At 36.5% G+C, this 19,986-nt stretch overlaps 1 protein-coding gene across 2 annotated transcripts; it reads left to right on the forward strand.

The window, feature by feature from the left end:
* Positions 1-7,719: 7,719 nt before the first annotated feature.
* Positions 7,720-16,938, forward strand: LOC141642885 (delta(24)-sterol reductase-like). 2 transcript variants are annotated; one of them, XM_074451866.1, is made up of 4 exons: positions 7,959-8,028; positions 8,106-8,139; positions 14,194-15,463; positions 16,289-16,938. In XM_074451866.1, the coding sequence occupies exons 3-4, from the start codon at positions 14,213-14,215 to the stop codon at positions 16,739-16,741; spliced, it is 1,704 nt and encodes a 567-aa protein (XP_074307967.1). In that variant the 5' UTR covers positions 7,959-8,028; positions 8,106-8,139; positions 14,194-14,212; the 3' UTR covers positions 16,742-16,938. The 2 variants fall into 2 exon arrangements, with proteins under 2 accessions (XP_074307966.1, XP_074307967.1); XM_074451865.1 differs by lacking the exon at positions 8,106-8,139 and having other exon boundaries at positions 7,720-8,028.
* The last annotated feature ends 3,048 nt before the right edge of the window (positions 16,939-19,986 follow it).

A 19,986-nucleotide genomic window follows, 5' to 3' on the forward strand; every position in this document is an offset into this window, starting at 1 on the left:
CATATAGCGAAAAGTCCGATATCCATCACAAGTTTTGTAGTAGTGTGTATATAGGATGGGTGGATTCCAAAAGTTCCCGACTCAGTAGTGGGTAGTAAGAAACCTTTTGGAAGGGAATCTAGGCTCTAAATGGCTGGCTATATTAGGCATCCTTGCAAATAGGGTTTACAAAGCAAAGCAGGTGTGATGATGTTCTCTTATAGAACAGATAACCTGCAAAACTAATCAAAAACTTTGCAAAAATGAGATTAGTCTCAAGGAATAAATTCCTTGAGACGAGAGACAAACTTAAATAAAGCAACAAAATTGCGCCACCTCCCCGGCAACGGCGCCAAAATTTGACAGGTCAGTCGTATACCTATCAAAAATAACCAACTGGCTCTAACTAATATAGCTAGGGAAGTCAGGTCGATCTCCACAGGGAGATGGGAAAATGTCAGCTTTGCCTAAGTTCGTCACGGTAACCAAATAGGGGGGTTGTATTTGATTGTTTTAAACTAAAAAGACTAGGAAAGAGAAGAAAAGTAAGAGAATAAATATTAAGCAAATATGGAGAAAGCAGCTAAGAAAGTCAGTTTACCATGATCATTCAATCAAGCAATCTGGGTCTCAGGTCAATGTAAGTATGGTCTGAGGAGCAGTGAATATCTCCTTCCGGTCTCAATTCGCCCTAAAACACAAATAGCTTAGCTTCCGCCCTCACTACGATGCCCTAATGTTCGCTACGAGTCTCACCCTTTCCAACCTTCCGGCCTAGGTCAAGGTTTACTACGATAAAATGACTAATTGCGTCGACTCAATTAGACAGAAACAATTAAATGCAGCGATTAACAACAAAGACCACACAAGCACAACACCTAATATGGCAATTGCTATTCCTTCATAATCATGGATTCCCTAGTCTTAGCAAGAGGGAATTAGCTACACGTTACTATCGAATTAACAATAATAGCATATGGATAATAAGAATTAAACATAGTAATAAAAACAGACGGATCAAATAAAATAATAATGAAAACAATGAGAGAAAGGTAGAAACAAAATGATAATTGCAATTAAGAAATAAAGAGGAGAAATAATACCAATTACAAATCCCAATCCGGGTAGAAAAGAGTAGAAGAAAAGTAAAGTCAAGAAGCAGTAGAAAAAGATCAAAGTAGAAGTCCCTCTCGAAGAGTTACGCAGTCTACTTGAATTAGTAGCATACGAAAATCCTCCTCTAAACCTAATCCAAAGGCACAGGCCAAACCACTCGATCGAGTGGAAATAAACCACTCGATCGAGCAACTAAGCGACAAACCCTTCGATCGAGTGGAAATAAACCACTCGATCGAGTAACTCCTTGTATTGCCTTCTCGATCGAGTACTATAACTACTCGATCGTGTAATCTTCTTTATATAAAGCATTCGATCGACTGGAAAAGTAGTCGATCGAGCTATTTCAGCACGATTAGGCACTAGACATCTTCCGAAACCAGCTTACGCGTCTTCTAAGCGACAGATTCCAAGCTCCGGTTCCTTGTTCTCCATAAATGCATGCAAATGGGACGAGTTTAGGCTTGATTTATCTTTTCTTTGGTCTATTCCTGCAATTTACACAAAACGAACCAAAGTAGACTACTCGGGGGTATTTGTAGCTAGATGCCACGCAAAATAGTACAGAAATGCGTGTAAAATTGAGGTAAAAACCTTATATAAAATACACGCATCATATAACCTCCACTAATTTTTCTGGGAGCGAATACATGTAAAAAGTACCGACGATGAGGGAACTGTATATGGAGGCTAGCCGTCGCATAGCAAACGAGCAATTGATAATTATTTCGCTCGATGAGGATATTTTAGGGATTGAGCGCGAAGCAATTCTGTCATTGGAGCTGCTAGCCATTTGGGCTGGCCTTCTCGAGATTGATCCAACACCTATTTGTTTGGATGAAGTAAGTTTCTTAATAAATCATTTCATATTCTAATATTTTGACTAGATAGTGTTTTAAATACCGGAATTCATACCGTAATAATGTAGGTTCTTGAAATCGAGAGTGATCCCCGAGAACAAGATTCCATGTGATCTATACGGATTCCTGTGCCCCTATATTTTATCTATGCATATCAAGTTGATTTCGTACGAAGATCGGGTAGATTATATTGCTCGGGAATTGGCGACAAACAAAAAACTCATTTTTGCCCCTTATAATGAAATCGGGTAATAAACAAATTAATATTACGATTCCACCTACAATTGCATTTTCATAACTAATATATGTACTTGTTAATAATGATGATGTCTCTTGATGTAGGAGACATTGGGTGCTAGCAGCCATCATGCCGACCAAGAAGAAAGTTTTTTGGTTGGACTCTTTGCATAGAGAACCAAGCGAGACCTTTAATAGCTTGATTATTAAGTAAGTTTATAATACTGATTTATTTATAATAAAATTAAGTTTCAATTTTTATTTATAGCAAAAAGCTCATTTTTTTACCCCAAAAATATGAATTTCTGCCTCCTTTTTTTTTAATAAAAAAAGGGCCTTTAATTTGAGAAGAAAAGAGCTAACGAGGATCAACCCATGAAATATTCTGATGATGGCCCTACTTTTATTACGATAGCAGTGGTACGTGCTCAAATACAATACCTTAAGTGCAAAAATCTGTCTTTAATAATAATACGTGTTCAAATACAATACCTAGAGTGCAAGATTCTGATTTGGGCCTTCTCGTCTCTTCGTTTTTTATGTAATAATAGGTCCCTCGCCAGCCGGATAGCATACAATGTGGATACTACGTTTGTCGGTTCATGTTGAAGGTTATTACACGAAGATATATCCTTATTCCTGAAAAGGTTAGTATTTTAATAATGTGTTTATTACTTTTTTTTTAAATTAGAGCTGATGTTGTCTTGCTTGCTGCTATACCATGATGTTGTTATGCTGAATGATGTATGTTGTTACACTAATGAACAACACCAATGCTGCTGTCAATCAATAATGTCTTGTCTTTGTTTTTTCCGCAGTATGTAATCAACGCGCCACAAGTACCTGAGTACAAAAGGCACCAAATAGACGAGGTACGGGACTTGTTGGGCAAATACGTCTTAGAACATTGCAATGAAGACTAAATGCATGATACTTAGAGCTTAGATCAGCTTAGTAAATTTTTTGTTGAAGTTAGGGAATGATCTTTGTAGATAGAGCTCGGGGGATGCACAGTTTTAGGAATCTTAGTTCATGTAAAGTGATCAAATTGTTAGTATGAATTAATCTGAAAATGAAACAAATTGTAAGTATGATACTGTTGTTGTGGTTGAATTGTATCTATTGAGTTATGATGAACCCAGCTGTGATTTATGCTGCTGCTAATATATGCAGGATTTTGAATGACATGAAACAAATTTAATTTTAATAAAAATTACGAAAAAGTAATAAAAACGGCTACTAAAAAAACCGTTGTAAATACCTTTCACAAATACTCGCGCATAATATTCAACAACAGGTTTTAAAAGAAAAACCGTTGTAAATACCTTTCACAAATACCCGCGCATAATATTCAACAACAGGTTTTAAAAGAAGAACCGTTGTTACTAACAATTTCAACAACGGTTATGTTCCGTATACCCTTTGTTAAAAGTCTTTACAATTTTGGTGGGAAAGATACAACAACGGTTTTTTATATTATAACCGTTGTTATATCTTTCCCACCAAAATTTTGTCAAACTTTCCACAACGACTTACTCGCAACAACGGCTTTTAACCGTTGTGAATAGTTTCCACAATGGTTTTAGTAAATAACTTAACCGTTGTAAATACCTTTTACAACGGCCGCTTTAACAACGTCCGCTTTTTGTTTTAACAACGGTTTTTACCCGTTGTTATAGCCTGTATCTGTAGTAGTGTGCCTACTCCGCGATGCCCATTTCATTCCTTTGTTCCTCAAATGCATCATTTCTGCATTTAACATCAAAAAGCGGAAGTATCGACATTCTAACATAAAAGGCATGTAAATGACATAATTTAGCATGAAATCGTATCAAAAGCAGTTAAGGGGAGGCATAAATATGTATATAATTATGACTCATCAATTAGCGTTAAAGTTAATATTCTTATGTTAATAAGAATCTTGACAAGTTCAAAAATATTGAACATGAAGGAATTAAATCCATTTGCTTCCGCTACGGGATTAATTCATTAAGCTAAGATGATCGTATACTTGAAGTATGACGAGTTGTTACAAATCGAATCTTTAAGAGAAGTCTCTATATAGCCACATAGTTCATTGGTTAGTACTCATGAAGCACTAAAGGCATGAAGCTAAGCATTTAAAAATAAGATGGATTTATGTGTAAGGGGTTACACAAAAATCATATTCTAAATACATAAGGATGGTTAGAGAACCATCTTGGCTATATTATTTAAGGAAGATATTTGCTAGAAACGTCCTAGGCAGTTGAACAATGAGATATACACAACGGAAATTGAGTACACTTGCAATAATGAGATATGCAAATAAGAAGGGATGATATTAGGATTCGGTTTTGTGAATTGGAGGAACTATGGTAGTTCATTCCAATAACGGAAGGTCCTATCCCATTCACTGTGAGGACAGTGGGAGCTATTCTAAGGCAAGAGAGCCTATGTCTAGATTGGATCTAGACACGTACTCAAAAGTTTTATAATAAAGATTATACATAACAAAGGGAAAAAGTATATAGTAAAGTTAGTTAAGTGCAAAGTGTTGCTGAGACTTACTAACCAAAGCCTTCTCAAGGGCTTAACATGACAACTCATGTCATTTCAATTCAGTTGAAATTTACAACCATATACAAAATTAAATACGGATTATAGATTATGTAGTAATTGATATTGTATCAATTTTACATATGTGTTAATACATTCACCGTTAGAGTTTAATTACAAACTCTTTTATTACTTTGTTATATCCAAATAGGTTATTGAGACAATATTGAACCCTATTAAAGTGGACTGGATTAACATAGTATTGGCCCCTAGTTGCTTATATGAGGTGACGTCGCCAAGTGACTAGAGTGTGATGCGATTGATGGCAAGTTCAAGTGCCATAGAGTCATAAGAGATGACTAGTCGATCACATAGGCAGACTGTATGAGACACTCTGTCGGGCAGTGACTGCTTATAGAGTTCTGGCAACATTTATATAGCCTGGTCGTGGCGAGAGCTACTATAGTATTCTTTTGAATCGATTCTTTGACTAGAGACTGTTCGCCCAAGTCGGCACAGTTTCTGATTGACTTTGATTTTTGCCCCAAGCCATTATGTCAAAAGGGGTAAGTGTGCATCTTTTGGGTCATAATGAACTGTGGGTGTACGAAGGGAATAGTGCGGTAGGAATTGTCCACCTTTTGTCAGGGTTATTTGAAATCTCAAGGCCACGCGAGGAGTAGTGAACTGAAAATGCGTGGCCACGCTCGAAAAGTATCTACGGTAGATAATTCCGGTCAGATAGTTACTCTCCAGATCGAGGAAACCACTCTAGATATGATCACATGCAAGTACAACCTGCAAGACACCTTGCATTGAGTGGGAGATAATGTAATAGGACAAGAGAATTGGCGATGCACACTTGTCTCGGACAAGTGGGAGATTGTTGGAGTAAGTGTCCTCAACAATAGTGCGATCACATTAATAAATCTCATAAAAGAATACGTAAGGGATGATTCATTTATATAGTCAACTGATCAACATTAATCGGTAATGATTGGCTAACTAGAGTTTGACATTACTGTCGTTTGACGGTGGTGATCAGTTGATCCCTTAAGGTCACACCTATAGGACAATTCCCTTAATAGATTAATTAATTAATTGTATAACGATACAGATTAATTAATTCCTTAAAATTGAACAATTTATGACAGTGAGTGAGAATATATTTATCTTATTGTAATTTGATTAAATAAGATTTATTGTTTATGAAACAATTGAGATAAGAATGAATGGTTAATTATAATTATAAAATGTTGTGCATTATATTAACATGACCCATTTTATATACATGTAATTGTGAATCACTTGTTAAATTGTTAATTGTAATTTATTTGATATATAATGATATTTAATTAGTTAAATATGCATTTATATTACTAATTACATGTTAGATGCTACATGTGACATATTGTATGACAATGTTACAATTGACAAACATAAAATGGATGTCTATATTATGGGTGGACCGATTTTGGAAGGTATTTGGGTGGATTGTGTTTATTTTATTTTGAATAAAAAACATAATGATCACCCTATGCAACTAGACCTCACCCTATAAATTTTGATAAGACAAAAATTGCAAAAGGTTGAAGGCATGCGTTGGTCCCTATTACCACTACTACCCACCGGTTTTTGTTCCCCCATAGAATAAGAATTGTTCTTATTCTTATTTTCATTCTTACACAAAATCATCCTTCTCACTCTCCCTTTCTCTTTTCTCTAAAAATAGTTTTTTAGCTCATAATTTGTTCATAAAATTCTAATACTAGTTCTTATTCTTATTTTCATTCTTACACAAAATCATCCTTCTCACTCTCCCTTTCTCTTTTCTATAAAAATAGTTTTTTAGCTCATAATTTGTTCATAAAATTCTAATACTAATTCTACATTACTAGTGTAGTAATATTTATATTATTAGAATTTTATTTGAGGATCCAATATAATTATCTAGTTAATAATTTTATTAGATTTAAGGGTAAGTCTTGATGCAACTAAGAGGAGGTATTCCACAATGAATACTTGAAGATTTTGGAGGATCATCCTAATATGATTAAGCTCAAGATCTAGGTTAGGAAGGTGTTCTAATCTAGTGCCCATATTTCGTCCATTATCAATGTAAGAAAATCGTTTTTTTCTCCTAACCTTGTTTATTTTGTTATGCATGCACTAGATCTAATGACTAAATTAAAGAGTATTTTAGATCATTAATTAAATGTGTTTAATTAGAGGGTAATTCAATCCTTTCAATCCGTGTCCAATGGCATCTTGAGAGTCATTCTAGACATAGAATGCTAAGGGTAACGAGTTCTTAGTGTTCATGTCATTACTTTGTGTCTTGACATGGCACGAGGTATTCGAACGGTTTCCAATTTTCCACAATAAATTGGTGGCGACTCCACAAATGCAGGCTTATTCAACCTTTCACCGGTTTAATGCCTCACAAATCGGTAACGGCCCATGACGTGTTTTGGCAAACCAAGGTTCCGTGGGAGAAGTGTCGCCGCCTCAAAACCACAACGCACGGGTGCGCACGGCGCGGGTGGGCCCTGTCCACACAACCACAAACTGATTAACAAAGCACTAGACACTTGCCAACGAAACCGGTATGAAAAGACGGAAGTGTAGACTCACGATCGATCAATTAGCCTTGGAAGTGATTAGGGTGATTAGAGAAGTGAATAACGTAGTTTAGATTTCTATAAAATGAATTAGTAACTGTTAATGCGAAATATATAATCTCTAATCACCTTAATCAACCGCGGCCGACTATGTCCTCCTCGACCGAATTCCTCAATACTCGGCCGAGTGCACCAAAAACAGTAGACTGTTTAAAAGCACTCGACAACTTACTCGACCGAGTATGACCTACTCGACCAAGTAAGCTGAGACCAGAATAATAATTATCAGAATGAACGAAATGAAAATCCGACCCGGATAACTTATTTTTTTTTCTCTTTTGTCTGAAAGGCCAACTTATTTGAGAGTTGTAAAACTGAGATGGATTATTGGATTCCATGATCTGATGGCAAGTTGACTGTTGGCGGAGATTGAGATAGAGATGTGTGTAGCATTACGCACGTTGTCCCTACTCCCAAATTAAACGTGATCGCCAGCATATCAGCTATTGTCTCTATTATTTGAAATCATTTCAGATCGTCTTTATAATTATTTATAACTAATTAATATCACTATAAAGATGACACTCTAGGTCATTTAGTCCGTGCATTCTAGTTATCTCCGTCAATCATCCCCCTTTCTATCCTTTCTCTCTCCTCACTTATTCTCATCTCATCAGGTATTCCCCTCTCTCCATTTTTGTTCTGTTTCAATTACTTCTTGTTTCTATATTTGCTTAATTGTCTTAATTCCCAGTCATTTTAGGTTCGGGTCATTTCGGATCGCCAAGGTCTGTTTATTTTGAGCCATCTTATTTTTGTCTCCGACTGCTCCCTAGATCATACTAGCTGTGCATGCACATTTGTCTCAACGTCCATTCTCACGTACTTCCCCGTCTTAATCAATTGTTTTTTTAATCAAAGTAAACACATTATTGACAACATAATGAGTATTCGGATTGCCTTGTAGATTTGCCTATTTGGTGTAAGGATGTCAAATGTTACTCCCTCCATCCCATTTTTATCGTCTCAATTTCTATTTTTGGAAGATTTAAGGAGAAATCATGAACTACCTACACTATCTCTTAAATTAGAGAGAGTTGAGACAATGATCTTGTGGCCGAAATGGTGTTAGTTATCTAAGGTCAATATTGGATATAATATAGCTTTTTCCTTATTAAATTTAGACAAGTTGGGATGGAAGGAGTACTTAAATAGAAACTACTCTTGGTTTTTTACTTATGGACAATGACTTTGTTTTTAGTTTTGGTACAAATAGACAACAACTTTGTACATAACATAGTAGTGATATATTGACTTTCTAAATTGAGCTTTAGTTACTTCCTAATTCTCATGTATGGTCGCTATTTACGATTTTGTTGGTAATCAATCTATGAATTTGTCTTCTATGTTTTCAAAAGTAACTCTGTATAGCCAATGTTGTTAGGATCGGGATTCTACTTTGGATCGAATCAGAATCGGATCTTAGGATTGTAAGATCCAACAAACTCACTACATATAGTTTTTTATTTGGTAAAAACATATAATTAAAAATCAAAACACATATTTATTAATATATCTATCAAGTATCAACTATTGATAATTAATAATTTTAGCATCATCATATAAACATGTTTCTACCGCTTACACGAAATTCGGGTTTTACAATGTCATTATATAAAAATATATATTTATTCTTTTACGATAAAATCGGATCTTAGGATTGTATTATGATCCTAACTTAAAATATTTTCAAATGAATAGATCATAAAATTCTACAACCATGAATAGAATAGTAGGATCGAGATCGTGAAATTGTAAATCGTAGGATTGAATCGGGATTCTAATAACAGTGCGTATAACAAATAAAATGAACATGTGAAATTGATTTGACCCTCTTGTTTCTTGGAGTTGATTTCATTTATTGTCTTCTAGGTAGTTTTAATGTTTTAGTCGTAGGGTCAAGATATTTAGCTCTGTATACCTTAATATTCAATTGCCACACGAAATTGGTGAAAGGAAAAGTTATATATATATATATATATATATATATATATATATATATATATATATATATATATATATATATATATATATATATATATATATATAGAATCGGGATCCCGTGCGAACTAAATTACGATACGAACCGTTTAAACTCAATATTAGCCTTAGATTAGGACATATCTACGGTCCTCCTTTGACGCCCTGCTACTCTAAATATCCCAATCCATTATCCCTATTTGACTCCCCTGCTACTTCTCTAAAATCCCAATCCATTATCCCCCTTTCAATTTCACATCTAACCAAATGACGTTGGCACCGGTGGCCGGAACCACGTCCGTCGATCGTGCCTCGCCTGAGATCGGGCTCCTTGCTTCTAATGCGCATGCTCTCCTCCGTCTCCTTCCATTCTTCTCGATATGCAGGCACAAGTCTTTTTCTCCGGTAAATGCTGGTGACGGGTCTGCTGTTGTTGATCTGCTACGGTGGTGATGGGCTGAGGTTGAGTGAATGGTGATGTCGGGATGCCGTGCTCATCGAAGTTGCTGGCGGTTGGCGAACCAGGTGATTGCTGGAGAAGTGCAGGAGAAACGGTGGTTTGATTGTTGAGTTGGGACGAGTTGGACTCAGCGGTGGCCTGAATTGATGGAGCTCGATTGATAATTGGAGCTGAGTTGGGTTTAATTGCAGTGGGGCGTCAATTTTGATGTGGCGGCAGCAGTTGAAAAGCACGGTTGATTGTGCAGCGGAGTCGGCTTTAATGGTGGCCGAATTTGAGGTGCTTGAAGTTGGGTTTTGATCGGAGGTTGGAGGAGCAGCAATGGTGCCGAGCTCGAATGTCGGGTTTTGGCAAAGACGATGGGTGAATTTTAGATCTAGAATTTTTTGAAGGCAGATCTAGAATTTAGCACAAGGCATTTCGAAAAATTAATTACATAGCTGAACTCGTTGTACATTTCCGAACTCAGTCAGGTGAGCTTTTCTCGGGAAATTCGTCGTCGGCGCCGCCAATGGTTGTATCTCCTATTATCCCTGGTGGTTGTGTGGATCGCCGACGACGAGGGGAAACGGTGGTGGTGGTGATGAGAGGTTGGTCATGGTGGTGGTCTTGAAAAAATGGTGTTGGTCATCGGTGTTAATGATGGTTTTGTTGGTGTCGAAATATGGTGGTGATTGTTTAAGTGTGTCGAAATATTGTTTAAGCGAGTCTATGGTCACCGGCGATGTCATCGGAGCAGGTCGGAGGATGTCTGAGGATGTCTGAGGTCGCCGACATTATTTATGGTGACAGATGGTGGCGCCGGCGTGGTTAATTGTGACCGAGATGTGGGGTGTAGTGATGGCGATGACGGTGGTGGTGGTGGTGGTGGTGGCGGTGGGGTGTGGCGGCGGTGGGGTGTTAGTGGTGGTGGTTGGTGGTGGTGGTGGTTGGTGGTGGGAAGTTGTGTTTGGCGGTGGATACGTGTACGAATACTACTAGATACATATATGAATACTACTGTATGTGTATCTGAAAGTATTGACATGTGTATCTGGCACGGATATGCGTATCTGAGATTATTGATATGCGTATCTGGCCGTACTGATATGCGTATCTGAGAATATTGACATGTGTATCTGACGATAGTGACATGTGTATCCGCAAATAATATAAAATGTATCCGCAAAAAAATTAGTTTAAAAAAGTTATAAGTGCATCTATAATTTTAGTGTTGAAAAAATGTAGCTGGTTATGCTTTAAAATGTATCTAATAAGAAGTGTATCTCATAAGGTAGTAAAATGTATCTGAAAAAAAAAAAAAAAAAAAAAAACTGGTTTGTAGTGAGTTCGTACGGTTCGTACGTTAACGTAGTTCGTACCTGAACCCGCCCCTATATATATATATATATATATATATATATATATATATATATATATATAGAGCAAAGTTCTAATGAGTCCACCATATATTTTTAGTCCCTAAGTCCTCACTACATCCCTTAGATATCCCACTAAGGATGGTTGAGATTGAAAGCAAAAAAGCATACTTAACACTAATGAGTTTCCTATACACTAATTAATCCACTTTATCTCTCTAGCTTTAATTATACATTCACTAATGGATTAATTATACACAAAAAAAAAAAAATTGAGCATAATTTTTTTTTTGGACTGAAACTTTATACAAATGTTACTACACTTTCACTGTTTTAAAAGTGTAATTTCAACGGGAAAAAGTGTAATTTCAACGGAAAAAATTGCGGTTTGACGGATTTTATTTTGAAATTTGAAAATTTGAAGCAAATTTACAATATATTTTGCGTTTTACGAGTGTAACTCAGTTTTTCGACAAATATTATTTTGAATTTTTCCAATTTTAACACAACTCATTGTGAATTGAGTGACTTATAAGTGTAACTTTAGTCTTTTAAAAGTGTAATTTTAGTCCATTAAAGTGTAATTTTAAACCATTAAAGTGTAATTTTAGTCCATTAAAGTGTATTTTTAGTCCATTGAGAGTGTATCTTTAGTCCATATTGAAAGTGTAACTTTAGTCCATTAAAGTGTAATTTCAGTCCATTGAGAGTGTAACTTTAGTCCATTGAGAGTGTAACTTTTGTCCATATTAAACATATAACATGAGTCCATTGAGAGTAAAACTGTAGTCCTTAAGAGTGTAACTTTAATAGATATAAGTGTAACTTTAGTAGAGAAAAATGTAACTTTAATAGAGATAGCTGTAACTTTAATAGAGAAATCTGTAATTTTAGTAGAAAAAAGTGTAATTCTAATAGAAATAAGTGTAACTTTAACTTTAATCGAAAAATGTGTAATTCTAATAGAAATAAGTGTAATTCTAATAGAAATAAGTGTAACTTTAACTTTAATAGATATAAGTGTAATTTTAATCGAAAAATGTGTAATTCTAGCGAGAAAAAGTGTAATTCCAAGGATAAAAAGTGTAATTTTAGCAGAAGAAGTGTAATTCTAAGAGAAAAAATGTAATTTTAACCGGAAAAAGTGTAATTTTAACAGACAAAAGTGTAATTTTAAGCAACAAAAGTGTAATTTTAATGGAGGAAAGTGTAACTTTAATAATAGAGAAAAATGTAACTTTAATAGAAAAAAGTGTAATTTTAATGGAGAAAAGTGTAATTTTAATAAGTGTAATTTTAACCGGAAAAAGTGTAATTTTAACAGACAAAAGTGTAATTTTAAGCAACAAAAGTGTAATTTTAATGGAGGAAAGTGTAACTTTCATAATAGAGAAAAATGTAATTTTAATAGAAAAAAGTGTAATTTTAATGGAGAAAAGTGTAATTTTAATAAGTGTAATTCTAATAGAGAAAAATGTAATTTTAATACAAAGATCTCACAAAATTAAACAAGATCTAAAATTAAACAACTTATTGAGATCTTTTTTTAGATCTAAAATTAAACAAATCATAATTTTCTTTCAAAAACTAAATCTAAAACAAAAATCACAATTTCTTTTAAAAAAAAATAGATCTAAAATATGCTAATGTAAATAATATACACAATAACACTAAAAAAGATTTCCAAAAAAAAAGTCACATACTATATGACTAAAATATAGTAATTGTTTTATAAAAAAAACCACATTTGGTATTTGTTTTTAAAAAAGACTCACATCTTCACCATCACAATAACACCATACACAACTTTACGAAAAAAAAAAAAAAAACCCAGAAATTTCAGATCTGACCGGAAAAAAAAAAGAAAAAAAAAACGAAAAGGAAGGTGACGGCGTGTGGTTAGTGACGGTTGTTAGAAAAGACTCGCATCTCCACCATCACAACAACACCACACACAAATTTTAAAAAAAAAAAAAACAGGAACTTCAGATCTGACCGGAAAAAAAAAAAAAAAAAAAAAGAAGAAGAAAGGAGGAAGGTGGCGGCGGCGCGGTGGCGGGATGGTTGGTGACGATTGTGGTGGGTGTGCGGGTGGGGTGTTGGGTGGGGTGGTGTGTAATGGGTTGGGGTGGTGATTAGTTGGAGAGAGGGTGAATTATTTGGGGTGATTTTATTGGGTTTTTATTGGGTTTTTTTTGGGTGATTTTTGGAGGTTTTTGATTTATTTAGATTTTAGAGAGATTGGAGGAATGAAATTGTGTGAGAGGTGAGAGAAATGGATGAGTGAAAAGGTATATATATTTAATTAGTGGTTAATTGAGATGAGTTAGTGATTAATTAAAAAGAGTAGAGAGAGAGAGTTAGATTAGCTAATTAATCTTCATTTAGGAGGTTTCATCTAAGCCACCCATCTTCCTCATCCAAGGGCTTGGATGAGGACTTATGGACTCAAGGTTTGTGGGTGGACTTAGATGAACCCAACAATACTATATATATAATATATATATATATATATATATATATATATATATATATATATATATATATATCTGCATTCGAGTCTGAATTCTCTCCTAAATTCGGGGTTTGTTATTATGGGTGTGAGAATTGCTTCTGCTATTCTGTGTAGCTTAAAATTGAAAATGTGCAAGTCTCATTTTATTATAATGTGGTCCTTATTGTTACCAAATCTCCATTCCTTCATCTTCCAACATGATATCTATCCTATTCATTCTATTTCTTCAAGTTCGATAACCAGATAAGTGATGTAACATTACATATTATAAAATTTTCTCGCAATGTGTGTTTTATTTGATATCCTTCTTACTTGGCCTCTGTTATTCTTCCTATTGTTTGTCATTGTTTTTCTTTTCCTTGTAATTTTTTCTTGAAATAGATGTGACTTTTGTTTCATTGTATACCTATGTAATGCACATACACTTAGATGTCTGATTTGTGACTTTAAGTTATTTCGTGAATTGCAGTTGAGGGGCGTGTGTTAAGATGTCAGATTTGCAGGCTCCACTTGTACGCCCAAAGAGGAAAAAAACAATAGTGGATTTCCTTGTCCAGTTCCGATGGATTTTTGTTATATTTGTTCTCCTCCCCATCTCGTCCACTTTTTATTTCCTCATATATCTCGGTGACAAGAGGTCTGAATGGAAATCCTACAAGAAACGTCAGCAAGAACATGAGGAAAATGTGAGGAAAGTTGTGAAACGCCTCAAAGAGAGGAATCCAGCCAAAGACGGTCTGGTCTGCACAGCCCGAAAGCCGTGGGTTGCCGTGGGAATGAGAAATATCGATTACAAGAGGGCCCGACACTTTGAGGTTGATCTCTCAGCTTTTAGGAATATTCTTGAGATTGACAAAGAAAGGATGGTAGCCAAAGTTGAGCCTCTGGTCAATATGGGTCAGATCTCAAGGGTAACTGTGCCAATGAATCTTTCCCTTGCTGTAGTTGCTGAGCTAGATGATCTCACTGTTGGTGGTCTTATTAACGGCTATGGAATCGAAGGAAGTTCCCATATTTATGGTCTGTTTGCAGACACAGTTGTGGCATATGAGATAGTTTTGGCTGATGGACGTGTTGTCAGAGCTACCAAGGATAACGAGTACTCTGACCTCTTCTACGCTATTCCGTGGTCTCAGGGTACACTGGGATTCCTTGTTTCTGCTGAAATCAAGCTTATTCATGTAAAGGAATACATGAGGTTGACATATACGCCTGTGAAAGGAAGCTTGAAAGAAATTGCACAGGGTTATGTGGATTCCTTCGCTCCCAAAGACGGAGATCAGGACAATCCTGAGAAGGTTCCCGATTTTGTTGAAGGTATGGTCTACAATTCCTCAGAGGGAGTGATGATGACAGGGAGATACGTGTCCAAGAAAGAGGCTAAGAAAAAGGGCAATGTGATAAACAATTGTGGATGGTGGTTTAAGCCCTGGTTCTATCAACATGCCCAGAAAGCCCTTACAAAAGGGGAGTTTGTGGAGTACATTCCTACTAGGGAGTATTACCACAGGCATACAAGGTCTTTGTACTGGGAAGGGAAGCTTATTATCCCTTTCGGTGACCAGCTTTGGTTTAGATTTCTTCTCGGGTGGTTGATGCCCCCCAAAGTTTCCCTTCTTAAAGCCACCCAAGGTGAAGCCATCCGGAACTATTACCATGACAATCACGTTATTCAGGACATGCTTGTGCCTTTGTACAAGGTTGGAGAGGCTCTTGAATTTGTTGATCGTGAGATGGAGGTAAAGTCACTTTTATTATTATGTGTTATTGTTATTGTCCCCACCCAATTTATTTGCATTTTGAAGTGTATGCAGTATGCATGTATGGCTACAATCCACCCTGGTATGTTAATTGTTGATTTGCAGGGATCTTAGATTGCTAGCAAAAATAGCTTTTAATTTGTTGCAAAATTGTAGTTCATTAAACACTACACTCAAGTCTATAACGTCAAAAGTAACTTGAGCATGGTTTTATGACTTTTATCGATCTAAAGTCTAAACATGCTACACCTATAGTTCCCCTGCCCTAAGGCAATAAAAGAGGTTAAGAACAAAAACGTATTGCTTTTGCATCAATTAGGTTCCTCTCCCTTTCCTAAAAGAAATAGAGAGTCCATTTCCTCTTAATGCTCAAGATTTCACTCAACTGCGATCTAACAATTCGGGTTTTATGCTGAAATAATGGGAAAAGGCAATGGAAAGAGAAATAGTAGTATAATTTTATCTTGTGAGAGGGAAATGGACTCTCCATTTCTTTTAGGGAATGGAGGGGATCCAAACTCCTTCCAGATCACATGCTCAATTGCTCATTTGTCAAGATACACACGACTCAGAAAACATGTTTTAGTATCATAAAAGCTGGGAGGGAGTAATCAATTGAAAAATACACAAGTGCTTAGGCTGGTCGAACAGTGAGACCAGCTCTTACAAGAGCCACGACTAACAATGATTCCATGTTTCTGACATTGAATTAATGTTGCCTTGGCAAAATAAATGTTTGAAATCGATACTTGCTAGCAATCCTACTACAACTTATTTCAACCTAACATTTTTTGGTTTCTCTAGGTTTACCCGCTTTGGCTCTGCCCACACAAACTGTTCAGGCTGCCTGTGAAAACCATGATATATCCCGAACCAGGCTTCGAGCAGCACAAGAGACAGGGTGACACATCATATGCCCAAATGTACACTGACGTGGGAGTCTACTATACCCCAGAACCCATTTTCAGAGGGGAGGTGTTTGATGGTGTTGAGGCCGTGCGTAGGATGGAAAAATGGCTAATTGAAAACCATGGATTCCAGCCACAATATGCTGTGTCTGAGCTAAGTGAAAAGGATTTCTGGAGAATGTTTGATGCCTCACTGTATGAGAAGAGTAGGAGGAAATATGGAGCAGTGGGAACCTTCATGAGCGTGTACTACAAGTCGAAAAAGGGACGGAAGAGCGAGAAAGAGGTCGCTGAGGCTGAAAAGGAGCAAGCCGAAGTTGAGACACCAGAAGCCGAGGTTGCCTATTAGTTAGTTTGTTTTTCTTCTCTTGGTATGAGCTGGAACATTGCAGAACTCTTTTGAGTGTTGGGATTTCTTGCTTTAACTCAATTCTTGGAAAGATTTCTTTCCCCTCTCGTAGTTTTTGCACATTTTGATGGTTGTTTCTTTGTGTGCTAGCCAGTTAGACTTGAATTTGATTTATGCATTCCATCACTTATATTGAAGTTGGGTTGTAGTTGTTTCCGTCTCCAATTTAATGGACAGATCCCTGAGTTAAAGACTGATCACAGAAACATCCTAGTGTAGTCTTCATCCTTGTTTCAAGGCGGCCTAACAGCGTCCTTCATCAAGTCCTTAGAACTAGGCGCTTGGATTCAGGGAGCCCTGATTATTCTGAGTTGCATATTTAGTTTTTGCGCTGAAGAGAATCCATTATCTCTTGTTATGTCATAATTTAGCTGAGTTGGGGAAGCGAGTATGAATTGTCTGTGTGTTTGTTTTATGGTCGACTTTTTTTTCAGTTAGGTTTAAGATGTAATCTTTTTACTTTCGTGAGGGAGGACAGGGAAGCTGTGTCTAGTGATGAATCGGCCCTAACGACTTTGATTGTGAGACCACTATATGCCTAAGCAATACCTGGAAACCTGTTGAATTTTGTATTCCATGGATACGGATAGATTTAACAACTCTTCTATCAAACAATCTCGAGACTGGCTCAAAAGACAATGTTTTGATTCTCTAAGTTGACATTTAAAAAGTGTTCATTTTACTGAAGTTCACATTGATCTACCCTATTTGAAACAAAAAAAAAACATTGATCTTCATTATTATGTATGTATGTATGTATAATGTATGGCTTTGTTGCATAACTATAATTAGTACACGCTAATGGAACGATAGGCAATTTTAAAAATTTTAACCGTATGATCTTTAATTAAACATGTGAAAAAGATATACCGATTAGTTTTGTTTATTACAACATGACCTCATAGTTTACATTATAAATTATATTGTCTCAATCATTAAACGTTTAATTTGTTTTTATTATTCACACTTATAAAAGTGCTTGGGTAAATCTAGAGAGGTATGATGACTCCTAAAATTTTTACGTGTATTTGTATGCTAAACAACGAACTCAACACAATTGGTGACAATAAATCTAAAAGAAATATAGAAGCACAATGAAAGAAATTAGACTAAGTTTTATATACAGTTCAAGCAATATTTTTGGTCTTAAGCTAAAATGACGGTAGTCATTATCTAGCGTCTTCCGCTTCTCCACACCCCTCCTTTTCCATTTTTTTATATTCCTTGTTTTAGTTATGTTGTTTTTTAAATGATTTTTACATGTAATTAATAAATATATAAGATTTTAAGAATATATTAAAATTTTCATACACAAATACAATATTAAGGAGTAATCTCTTGTTGGAAGAAAAACGCAGCAACAATGTAAAAGCAAAAAAAACAGAAGAGATTAAACCCGAATCGTAGTGCCGTGGTAACGGAGCCACTGCCTTGAAAACTATATTCCGGTACGACCGTGGTGGCGATCAGCTAGTGCCGGTAGTTCCCCAAGGATAACACTACAGTCTCCAACTCAGTTGCGCCCACTCGGAACTGTGAGACTTGGAACGAAAATAATTATCATTTACCCAGAATTATTATAAGAAGAGAAGAGAAGAGGAGAGTATTTGATTTTCTGTGTGTTTACTGTGACGGTAGGGCTCCTATTTATAGCAAAATAGGAGCAGTTAGAGGAGCGTAAACAGCTTCCTAAAACGGACCAGTCAAGGACTGAAAATGGGGAGGAAGAATCGCACCCACTAACAGTCACAAAGACTGATTAAAAACCGCACAAGCCCAATGAACTTAGACAGTTCAGAAACACACAAAACCAAAAACAAAGGACAAAAGGGGGCCTTTGGCCCGCACCGCAGGTGCTCTACCCAAACCCAAACCCAAACCCGAGCCCGAGCTCGAGCCGGGCCGGGCCGGCGCGCGCGCGTGTGTTTGGACCCAAACCCACAGGCCCAACAAACACAACAAAACCCACCTTGGTCCATTCTCTTAACCATACAAAGAAGGAAAGATATATAAACAAGAGAATCTTGTTGTTTCCCACCGATGTGGGACAACAAAGCAAGATTTTGCCTTCTTCAATTAGGCATTATGTCCAACAATCCCCCACTAATGGCTAAGAGAAGACAGAAAGAAAGAAAACTGGGTAAAGGAAGGATTGGATACTTAGGTATCAATATCTTTCGATTTGAATTGACACTTTAGTGAAATGAGGAAACAACTTACTTACAGCGAGAGAATATCTTGCGATTTGAATTCCTAGCTGAGCTTCGGTCGATACCCCCCACAACACATATCATACCTTCAGATTAAGATCGTTCCGCGAAAGTGCAACGCGATCTTTTAGAGCTATGCGTTTACCTCGGTACTAATAGATGTGTTCAGAAGACTTCACATAGTCTAATGATCGTTACACCTACGTAGGTGACTCAAGTGCTTCTCAATAGCACTTCTCACATGAGTCATTAAGGACCTAAGTCCAACCTGGTGTATAATTCATCAAGTGCGTCTCAAAAGCACCACCATAAAGGCTATGAATCATACAACGCCATAGGAATAGAAGCTTTAGACCTAGTCAAGTCTCACTCTTGACCTAAGGACTTAAGCCCCATTCCCCTCGACGTATCAACGACTAGTCTCCTAGCCAGCCCTTTTGTAAAGGGATCAGCAAGATTGTTTTCGGACTTCACATAGTCCAAAGCAATCACTCCATTGTCTTGGAGTTGTCTAACTGCAGCGTGCCTTATTCGAATATGTCTCTTTTTCGAATTGTAGACACTATTCTTTGCAACACCAATAGCGACTGCGAGTCACGGTGCGGGAGACCGGTGTTAGCCGTCCGCCCCCACACTTGGTATGTCGGCTAAAAGGTTTTTCAACCATTCAGCCTCTTGTCCTGCCAACTCAAGAGCTATGAACTCAGATTCCATGGTAGAGCGTGCAATACAAGTCTGTTTAGAAGACTTCCACGATATAGCACCTCCACCCATGGTAAAGACATAACCACTAGTAGAACAGATCTCATCGTTACCTGCAACCCAGTTCGCATCACAATATCCCTCTAACACAGCAGGAAATTTACTATAATGCAAACATAAGTCAACTGTTCCCTTTAGGTATTTTAGTAAACGACGAAGAGCATTCCAGTGTTCATTGCTAGGGTTATGTGTATAACGACTCGATCTACTAAC

This window comes from Silene latifolia, chromosome 2 (assembly GCF_048544455.1).
Source record: "Silene latifolia isolate original U9 population chromosome 2, ASM4854445v1, whole genome shotgun sequence".
NCBI classification, from domain to species: domain Eukaryota; kingdom Viridiplantae; phylum Streptophyta; class Magnoliopsida; order Caryophyllales; family Caryophyllaceae; genus Silene; species Silene latifolia.

Coding starts and splice junctions, on each gene's coding strand:
- LOC141642885 (XM_074451865.1), top strand. CDS start 14,213: ATGTCAGATTTGCAGGCTCCACTTGTACGCCCAAAGAGGAAAAAAACA. Junction 15,464..16,288: donor TTGTTGATCGTGAGATGGAG/GTAAAGTCACTT, acceptor TGGTTTCTCTAG/GTTTACCCGCTTTGGCTCTG.